The 9,736-nt window shown below is 59.9% G+C and overlaps 1 protein-coding gene across 1 annotated transcript; it reads right to left on the bottom strand.

The window, feature by feature from the left end:
• Nucleotides 1-5,565: 5,565 nt before the first annotated feature.
• Odf3l1 (outer dense fiber of sperm tails 3-like 1) lies at nucleotides 5,566-9,140 on the bottom strand. Its single transcript, XM_013012031.1, has 4 exons — nucleotides 9,020-9,140; nucleotides 7,420-7,530; nucleotides 6,438-6,554; nucleotides 5,566-6,047 (listed from the first exon to the last, which is right to left on the bottom strand). The coding sequence occupies exons 1-4, from the start codon at nucleotides 9,138-9,140 to the stop codon at nucleotides 5,566-5,568; spliced, it is 831 nt and encodes a 276-aa protein (XP_012867485.1).
• Nucleotides 9,141-9,736: the final 596 nt, after the last annotated feature.

Raw genomic sequence — 9,736 nt, 5'->3', positions numbered from 1 at the left:
GGAGGGGGGTGGAGGAAGGGCCGAGTTAGGCTTCGCTATAGTAGCGGCTAACAGCCTCTCCTCAGCCCTAAATGTCTCTGTCCTCCAAGACGTGTGGTGTGAATCACGGGAATTTACGGCCAACCTGCAGTGGGATTTATGAGCCTGCCTGAAGCGGGGTGCGGGGAGGGGCTGCCTGCCAGCCCCCCCATTGCTGCTGATGGATGAGGCTCCTTCTAGCCAAGAAAAACTCCCCTCCGTGACAGACAGTGAGGGAAAGGCCGCCGGGGCCTCAGGGGAGCCCAGTACCCTACCTCTGCGCCAGCTCTGAAAACCCCCTTCCTGGCAAACCAGCCTCCCCAAGATCCCCCCGACCCACCCACAGACCCACGCCCTCACCCTGCACCCGAACCTGCCCTGCTCACCCCCTGCCCGGGCCCTTTAAAACCAGTGTGCTAGCCAGGCACGGTGGCTCACGCCTGTCATCCCAGCTACTCAGGAGGCTGAGCTCCAAGGATCGTGGTTCGAAGCCAGCCAGGGTAGGAAAGTCCCTAAGACTCTTACCTCTAATTAACCAGCAAAAGCCCAATGTGGAGCTGTGGCTCAAGTGGTAGAGTGCTACTAGCCTAGAATGAAAAGGCCATGCAAGAGCACAAAGCCCTGAGTTCAAATCCTGGTGTTAAACTGTGCACCGGTGGCTCACACCTGTCATCCTAGCTACTCAGGAGGCTGAGATCTGAGGATCACAGTTCAAAGCCAGCCTAAGCAGGAAAGTCCATGAAACTCTTATCTCCAGAAAGCCGGAAATGGCGCTATGGCTCAAGTGGTAGAGCGCTCGCCTTGAGCTGAAGAGCTGAGAGACAGCACCCAGGCCCAGAGTTCAAGCCCCACGACCGACATAAATTAATTAATAATTAATTCCTGGTATTAGCACTCAAATAAAACTGGTGTAGCTCAAGTCCTGAGCCTGGCAGCTGCCATGGGAGAGGCACAATAGATCTCTGAGATAGTCCAGGAGTCACGCGCACACGCATGCACACACTCATCCCAGGATCAGTGCCGCCCCTGTCTGGTCACGCCTGATGGTCACGGCAATCTCCAGCGACCCGGGCCGGAAGGACCTGGGTTCGAATCCCTTGTGGTAGAGATCACAGCCATGGCCTCTGGATTTCCTCATCCCCAAGATGGAGCTCAATATCACCAGGCAGGGGCTTTCCGGGTTGCCGTGAGGTTCGAAGGCCGGGACCGGAGCTCCGTCGGTGTGGGGTACAGGGACCCCTGCTTGGCTGGCTGTCGAGGGAACCGACGTGGTGGAGCAGCAGGAGAGGGAGCCATGATGCCCTGTGCGGGGCCAGGGGTGAGGAGGAGGAGGAGGCCTGCCTGGAGGAGGCGGCTCAGACTCGGAGCTCTCCCTCCTCCCCCTCCCCGTGCTGGAGGACTGAGCCAAGCACCTTTGCCCTAACCCAAACTTCTGCCCTGGGTAACCTGGAGGGGACCCCCCCCCCCGTCCCCGCATCTCCCTCCCCCTGCATCTCAGGGCGATGGAGGCCCGGAGTCCAGGGCCTCCAAACCTCCAAACCTCCAGGCCTGCCCAGCGCTCGCCACTGGGTGGCAGCAGAGAGCAGCGCTGGAGCTCAGCCTCCTCCAGAAGGGGGTGAAGGGGGGCTGGCAGTCCAGGCATCTGCCTGAACCCCCAGAACCCTAGAGCCGCAGCCATCAAGTCCCCCCTTCATCAGAGAGGAGACCGGTGACCCCGAGAGGCAGGGCACCACCAGGGCTGGTGAGCCTGCTCCTCACCCCTCTCCCCAGCCCCCCAGCCCCCCAGCAGAGGCTGGGTAACAGGAAGCCCACAGTCCCCCACAGACCTGGGCTGCACCCCAGCCCCTCGTCCTGGGCTGGGCACCCAGGCGCATGGCGCACCCTCTCTGATCCCCGCTGCTGCTGTAAGTACAAGTGGGGCCCAGGAAGTCCCTCCCACAGTCCACCCTTCACCTCACCCCTCCACACTGCCCGCAGGGCCGGGGGCAGGGGGACCCCCACTTCCATGACTCCCTCCCTTCCCTGTCACCCAGACCGCTCTCCTGGGCGCCCGCCCGCCGCCGCCCCTCCCGCTGGGCCCCCACACACCCCACACTGAGTTTACCAGACAGCCGTGACAATGTTATTATTTCTCTTTTGTGTCCCTACCTCCCCCCAAAGAGAGACGCAGCTTCCCAATCTCCCGGGAAGAAAGGAAGGTTCTAGAAGAGAAGACAGAAACAAAGGACCAGCAGGGACACCAACACACACACACAGCCCATTCAGCCCGCCCTGGCTGGCTCCCGTCACTTCAGAGGTAATTGAAAATGACTACCTTTATTCTCATACAAATACAGGACAGAGGGACGCAGGGGAGAGACGGGAGAAAGGACAGACGGACGGGAAGACGAGGAGGAGGGGCCACACACCTCCTGACACCCCCCAAACAGCACCCCAAGCCGCCACCAGGCACCGGTGGCTCACACCTGTCAGTCCAGCTACTCGGGAGGCTGAGAGCTGAGGATCGAGGTTAGAAGCCCACGGGGGGGGGGGGGAGCAGGAGGGCGGGTAGACACATCTGTGAGACTCATATCTCCATCAGCAAAAAGCCAGAAGTGGAGCTGTGGTTCAAGTGGTAGAGCGCCAGCCTTGAGTGAAAAAAAGCTCAGGGACAGTGCCCAGACCCTGAGTTCAAGCCCCAGGACCAGCGTGTGCGCGCGCACACACACACACACACACACACACACACACACGTTTTTAGGGCTGGGAAGGTGGCTCAGTGGTAGAGCGCTTGCCTCGCATGCCTGAGGCCCTGGGTTCGATTCTTCAGCACCACATAAACAGAAAAAGCTGGAAGTGGCGCTGTGGCTCAAGTGGTAGAGCACTCGCCTTGAGCTGAAGAGCTGAGGGACAGCGCCCAGACCCAGAGTTCAAGCCCCACAACTGACCAAAGACAAATAAGTAAATAAATGTAAGTAAAAGCTCTATAGACTGAGCCCAGCTCTGCTTATTGACTGAGCCCTGATCCTGGTCACATGCTGAGCCTGGATCTCTACACACAGACAGGCCATTCGTCCATCACCTAGCCAGGGTTGCTTCTGAGCTCTGAGCCTGGGTCTGAGCTGGTGATCGGGGAGCATGCGCCGCTGGCCCCCTCCGCCCCTGCCCACACGTGCAGCCCAGGTCCTCACTGACGCCCGCGGCCGCTGTGATGAATGGCGTTGTCAGCAACACGACATCTTTCTAAACTGCTGCAGGACAGATGGGTGGCTGAGCTGGCTTGGCCCGGGCCCGGCTATGGGGGGGACAGACAGACGCCCAGGCCCTGGGGCAGGGGGAGCAGCGGAAGAGGGAAGGGCCTCGTGGGGCATTTTTTTCCCCTAAATATTGTTATGTATTTATTTGGTGCTGGTCCTGGGACTTGAACTCAGAGCCTGGGTTCAGTCCCTGAGCTTTTTGGCTCAAGGCTGGCACTCTACCACTGGAGCCACAGCTCCACTTTCTACCGTGGTGGCTCCTTGGAGATAAGTCTCATGGGCTTTCCTGCCCAAGCTGGCCTCAAACCATGATCCTCAGAACTCAGCCTCCTGAGTAGCTATCCAAACCTAGAGCTGTTCAGTTTTCTTTCAACTGTATTTGTGTGCGTGGAGGGGAGGTCTTGAACTCCGGGCTTTGCACTCCTGATTGGCTTTTGCCACTCAAGGCTGGCGCTCTACCACTTCAGCCACACCTCCACTTCTGGCTTCGTTTGGTTTTGTTTTGGTGGGGGGTTTTTTTGGTGGGGGGTGTTGATTGGAGAAAAGCGACTGATTTGACTGACTTCAAACTGCGATTCTCAGACCTCAGCCTCCTGAGTAGCGAGGATGAGAGCGAACCACGGGTGCCCAGCTGCAGTTTTCATTTTGTTAAAACCTGAATATGAAGTTGGGCACGATGGTGCCTGCCTGTAATCTCAGCCCTGGTGGGGGCAGGGGGGAGGGGAGGCTGAGGCTGGAGAACCACCGGTTCAAGGCCAGCCAGAGCTACATAAGACCCTGTTGGAGTTGACAAGGCTGAGCCATTGGCTGTGCTGTGGGTCTGACTCCTCTCTCTCTCTGTGTCCTGGTCTGGGATTACAGAGGCACACAATGCTACCCGATCTTGTTGGTCACAGGGAGGGGGTCTTCTTGTCCTTTTCTCCTCCCATCATGGCTCCCAGCCAGAAAATGGAACAGGGGCTGGTAAAGGGGAGCTGGAGAATTGGGGACAGGAAGCCAAAAGGTCTAGGAAGGTCAAAGGCCGGGCGGGGAGTCCCAGCCTCCTTCTCTCCTGTTCACTGCGAGTGGGCAGACGCAGGCCTGGGCCAGCAGCGCCCCCTCCTGGCCCAGTGCGGACTCTCTGCCGAGGCTCCCTGTGGCCCGCCCGGCCCGGCCCGCCCGGCCCGGCCCGCCTCCTCCCACCACCCAGAGCGAGCGCTGTGCATTAGCCCCGTGTGGTGGTACATGCCTACAGTCCCAGCACTGGAGAGGCTGAGGGGGGAGGATCGAGAGCTCAAGGCCCCCTTGAGCTGGTCTAAGCCAGTGGCAGTGGCTGATGCCTTTAATCTTAGCTACTCAGGAGGCTGAGGTCTGAGGATCAAGGTTCAAAGCCAGCCCAGTCAGGAAAGCCCATGCAACTCTTATCTCCGAGGAACCACCAGAAAACCAGAAGTGTTGCTGTGGTTCAAGTGGTAGAGCGCTCACCTTGAGCGGAGGAGCTCGGGGTCAGAGCTCAGGCCCAGAGTTCAAGCCCCAAGCCAGACAAAGAATAAATAAGAGTCAGCCAGGCACGGGAGGCTCACACCTGTCATCCCAGCTACTCAGGAGGCTGAGGTCTGAGGACCGTGGTTCAAAGCCAGCCCAGATGGGAAGAAAGATCATGAGACACTTATCTCCAATGAACCAGCAAAAAGCCAGAGTGGTGCTGTGGCTCAAGTGGTAGAGCGCTCGCCTTGAGCCGAAGAGCTCAGAGACAGCGCCTGGGCCGTGAGTTCAAGCCCCACAACCAACAAAAATAATAATAATAAAATAAAATAAAATACACTGTCTGATCTGGGTCCTGGGGACCAGTACCACCTCGTGCACCCCAGATGCCCGCCACTCCGAGTCCCCCCCCACCAGCTCTTACTCCAACTTCCTCTCCCCACTCTCAGCATGCCCTGCTTCTCCCCTGGAGGCTGGCCACGGGCAAGGAGGAAGGGTATAGTTCTAGAATGGGGCATAGGTGTGGGGGGGGGTCTCAAACCTCTCCCTAGGGTGTGAGGGGCTACTGAGGCCTGGAGAAGCCTGGGGGGGCAGGGAGGAGGCTGGGTGTGCAGGCCACACTAGATGCCAGGATCCAGGAGGGCTGAGCCCCCTGGGCCCTGTCCCTTAGAGCAGAAGCTTCTGGAAGCATCCAGAAGCATGCACGGGAGGGAAGAATGCATACACAGAAGACAAATATTTATGTGATGGCCATGCACCAGGCTCGATTGGTGGCTTGGGGGGGCTTGGGGAGACTTGGGGGGCTTGGGGGGACTTGGGGGCTGGGTGGGTGGGCAGAGGGGGGGTCTCAGTCCCGGATGTCGGTGATGAGCGGGCACAGGTGAGCGGTGTGTCTGCTGGTCATGGAGAAGGCGGGCGCGCGTGGCTTGTGCACGGTCACTTTGTGCGCGTCGTGGGCGCCAGGCCCGGGCCGCGGCGTGTGGTCCACGGGGTAGGAGCAGCGTTGGCCCATGCTGTAGGCCGGGCCCCGGCTCTGACTGGTCGCTGGCGAGGGCCGGGGGTAGGTGGCCGGGCCCGGGCCGCCCGCCATGTTCTCCTTATAGAACCAGTTGTTGAGCCGGGAGGCCAGGCTGAAGCAGGGGGCCGTGCGGAACACCGGGCTGCCCGGCCCGAGGCAAGTGGGCAGGTCGTACCGGTTGGGGGCCGGGTTAGGGTCCATCACACGGTAGGGCCATCTGTACCCAAACGTGAACTGGGGGGCTGTGCGCTCCAGGGGGGGTGGCACCTTCTCAGGGCTGTAGTGGCCGGGTCCCAGGTTGGGGGCCACTCCTGGAAGAGAGAGAAGGGTGAGGGGCCTTGGGGGGGATCACAGGGAGTGAGCTGGGGGCCCCGCTCAGCCCGGGGCGGCTCGCACACCGTCCGTCACACTGGGGCTCACGCCTGTCATCCCAGCTACTCAGGAGGCTGAGATCTGAGGATGCTGGTTTGAGGCCCGCACTGGCAGGCAAAGGCCTTGAGACTCTTTTAGTCTCCAAGGGACCAGCAAAAAGCCAGACATGGGGCTGTGTGTGACTCAAGTGGTAGAGCACCCACCTGGAGCTGGGAAAAAAAAGCCAAGGGACGGAGAGCCCAGGCCCTGAGTTCAAGCCCCAGGAGCGACACACATGCGTGCCTGCCCGGCTGCCCGGACCCCTGGCCTGCCCCCCCCCCCGGCCTTACGCGGGTTACAGATGCGCTCCTCCATCCGGACCTGGGGACAGCTGCACACTCCGCACCGGGTGACTTTGGGATCCGGGTAATAGCAGTGAGGTCCTGGGCTGCACACGTCTCTGATTCCTGTAGGACAGACGTGCTGGGTGAGCCTAGCACCCCCCCTCAGGTCCCCCAGGGAGCCGGCCTCCCTCCCCAGGCCCAGAGGCCCCGGGGATGTGGGTCTGCCCTGTCTGGAGGAGGAGATGGGACCCACTCCCCCCCGCCCCCCAGTCACTCAGAGAACGTGCTCCAGGGAAGAGTTAAAACCAGCGGGGAGGGGGTGTGTAGCACACGCCTGCAATCCCAGCCACTCAGGAGGCTGAGATCTGAGGATCGTGGTTTGAAACCAGCCCCAGAATGGCAAGTCTCTGAGATGCTTATCTCCAGTGAACCAGCAAAAAGCCAGTAGTGGTGCTGTGGCTCAAGTGGTAGCGCGCTAGCCTTGAGCTGAAGAGCTGAGGGACAGCGCCCAGGACCTGAGTTCAAGCCCCAGCACTGGCACAAAACAAAACAAAAACAAAAGCCTTGTGGCTACTGCTCTCCTGAGCAGGGGTGTCTCTCGGGAGAAGTGGGGGGGCTAGCAGGTGCTCTGGACACCAGCCACGCCCCTGCCCAGCCTCCTCTCCCCCCACACCGCCCTTCCTACTGTGCCCGCTGCCCCCACCCAAGCAACCCCCCCCCACTGTGTCATGCAGAGAGGCGGCTGGGGCTACAGGAGGGAGCGTCCTGGCCCGGCCTGTGTCTCTTCATGACCTCCTGGAGAGTGTGGCAGAGGGAGACTCGCAGAGCTGCCCCGCGGGCAGGGGTGGCCGTGACTGCCAGCTCTGCCGCCTTCCTCCTCCCCAGCTCCCAGTGGTCACGGGAGATGGCCCCCACACCGCAGCCTCTGGCAGTGATCACACACGCACGCACACACGCACACACGCACACGTGTGCAGAAGTCACTCACGTTTGTCAGTGTGCAAACCATGTATGGTGAACACGGGCTCCTGGAACATGGTGCAGTCATGGCCGATGTAGCCAGTGCAGGACGGCTGCAGGTACTTGGCGGGGCTGGGACCTGCGGGGACACACGGGGACTCCAGCCCACGCGCACCGGCTGGAGCAGGGAAGGCCCAGAACACCGCGGGGTGACAAAACCCGGGGACGCAGCGCTGAGTGACAGCCCTCTGAGGAGAGGAGGAGGAGGAGGGGGAAGAGGAGAAGGAGGAGGAGGAGGAAGAGGAGGAGGAGGGGGAAAGAAGAGAAGGAGGAGCAGGAGGAGGAGGAGCAGGAGGAGGAGCAGGAGGAGGAGCAGGAGGAGTAGGAGGAGGAGGAGGGAGTAAGAGGAGGAGGAGCAGGAGGAGGAGGAGCAGGAGGAGGAGCAGGAGGAGGAGGAAGAGGAGGAGGAGGAAGAGGAGGAGGAGGAGGAGGGGGAAGAGGAGGAGGAGGAAGAGGAGGAGGAGCAGGAGGAGGAAAAGGAAGGCTGGTGCTCCTATCTGTAATCCTAGATACTCAGGAGGCTGAGTCTGGAGGATCGCTGTTTGAAGCCGGCCTAGGAGACTCTGGGAGATTCTTATCTCCAATTACCCAGCAAAAGAAAGGCCAGAAACGGCTCCGTGGCTCAAGCGGCAGAGCACTGGCCTTGAGCACCAAAGCTCAGGGACAGTGCCCAGGCCCCAAGCTCAAACCCCAGGACCTGCACACACACACACACACACACACACACACACACACGTGCAAGAATCTATCTGGAAAAAAATAAAATAACCTAATAGCACAAAGGCCCAGGGGTGCGGCTTTATGCCTAGCGAGCATAAAGCCCTGAGTTCAAATGTCCCCAGTATGACCAAAAAAGAAAATTGAAAAGTAAATCACAAGCCGGTGGTGGCTCACGCCTGTCATCCTAGCTACTCAGGAGGCTGAGATCTGAGGATCACAGTTCAAAGCCAGCCCGGGCAGGAAAGGCCGTGAGACTCTGATCTCCAATGAACCACTCAGAAAACCAGACGTGGCGCTGTGGCTCAAGTGGTAGAGCGCTCGCCTTGAGCTGAAGAGCTGAGGGACAGCGCCCAGGCCCAGAGTTCAAGCCCCACGACGGACAAAAAAAAAAGTAAATCACAGCCACAGACCGCGGGGAGGGGGGCACCACATCTGGAATGCGTGGCGGTGTTTGCACGAGGCCCGCCTCGCGCTGGGGTGGCTGGTGAGCCCCTCTGCTTTCCCATCATGGATGGAAATAGTGAGATGCAGAAACACCAGTGTGTCCAAAACGAGGCGGGTGCGGGGGGGGGGACAGCCGGGTACCCCAACCAGCGCTGAGGAGCCGCACGTCCCAGGTGAGTCAGTCACAACCTAGTAAGAATTAACTGCTCAGCTCTCAACTGGAGGGGGAAAAACCAAACCACTGAAGTCTGCGCGGAGGGTGTAACGTAGCCATCAAGGTTTTTTTTCTAGTATTTCTTCCAAACTGGAAAGCCACTGCTGGATGGGGGGGGCTCTTTGTGTGGCTTGCCACGCTGGGGTGGGGCCCGGGTCCAGGGCAGGGGGGGGAGTCGGGGTGCTCTCACCTTTGAGGTTAGCCAGGAGTATGGGGATCTGCTTGAACTCCTTCCAGGACGGAGGCTGGACCTTCTCCTCCGGCTGCTGCCCGTAGAACACGGTGTTCGCCGCCCCTTTGGGCTGCTTCATCCTGGAGGCCTGGGGACCTGCTCCCTTCACCGTCCTCGGCCCCCCCTGGCCCCCATCCTCCCCCTCCTCAGGGACCAACAGCAGGCTGTCATCCATCCCTAGGCCGAGACCGGAGCCAGAGACCAATGACGTCTCTGTGGAACCAAGACTGTTTATTTCTCACTATTACTATGGCGCCCAGATGAGCGCATCCAGGGTTCTGTGCTCCAAGACTGCTTATAGAACACGGAGATCTCAGCATGGCGGCCCTCAACCCCCACCAGGCAAAAAGGCCTGGGGGAGTCGGGGAGGGGGGGGGAAATCCCCAGGATCCAGAGGAAGAAAGAAAGGGAACTATTTCACATTAAAGTGTGACTGTCTGACAAACACGTCCTAAATTCCATTCCCAAAGCTCCCACCCAGTCTAAGCCAGGTTGCGATGGCTCCCACCTGTCATCCTAGCTACTCAGGAGGCTGAGATGTGAGGATCGACTTTCGAAGCTAGCCAGCTCTGGGCAGAAAAATGTGGGAGATGCTTATCTTCAATGAACCAGCAAACAAAAACAAAAAGAGCTGGGAGTGGAGGTGTGTGGCTCGAGTAGTAAAGCACCAGCTTT

This window comes from Dipodomys ordii, unplaced genomic scaffold (assembly GCF_000151885.1).
Source record: "Dipodomys ordii isolate 6190 unplaced genomic scaffold, Dord_2.0 Scaffold15, whole genome shotgun sequence".
NCBI lineage: Eukaryota > Metazoa > Chordata > Mammalia > Rodentia > Heteromyidae > Dipodomys > Dipodomys ordii.
This window is presented reverse-complemented; position numbering and strand designations above follow the sequence as displayed.

Coding starts and splice junctions, on each gene's coding strand:
- Odf3l1 (XM_013012031.1), bottom strand. CDS start 9,140: ATGAAGCAGCCCAAAGGGGCGGCGAACACCGTGTTCTACGGGCAGCAG. Junction 7,531..9,019: donor ACTCCTGGCTAACCTCAAAG/GTGAGAGCACCC, acceptor GTGTCCCCGCAG/GTCCCAGCCCCGCCAAGTAC. Junction 6,048..6,437: donor GGAGCGCATCTGTAACCCGC/GTAAGGCCGGGG, acceptor TCTCTCTTCCAG/GAGTGGCCCCCAACCTGGGA.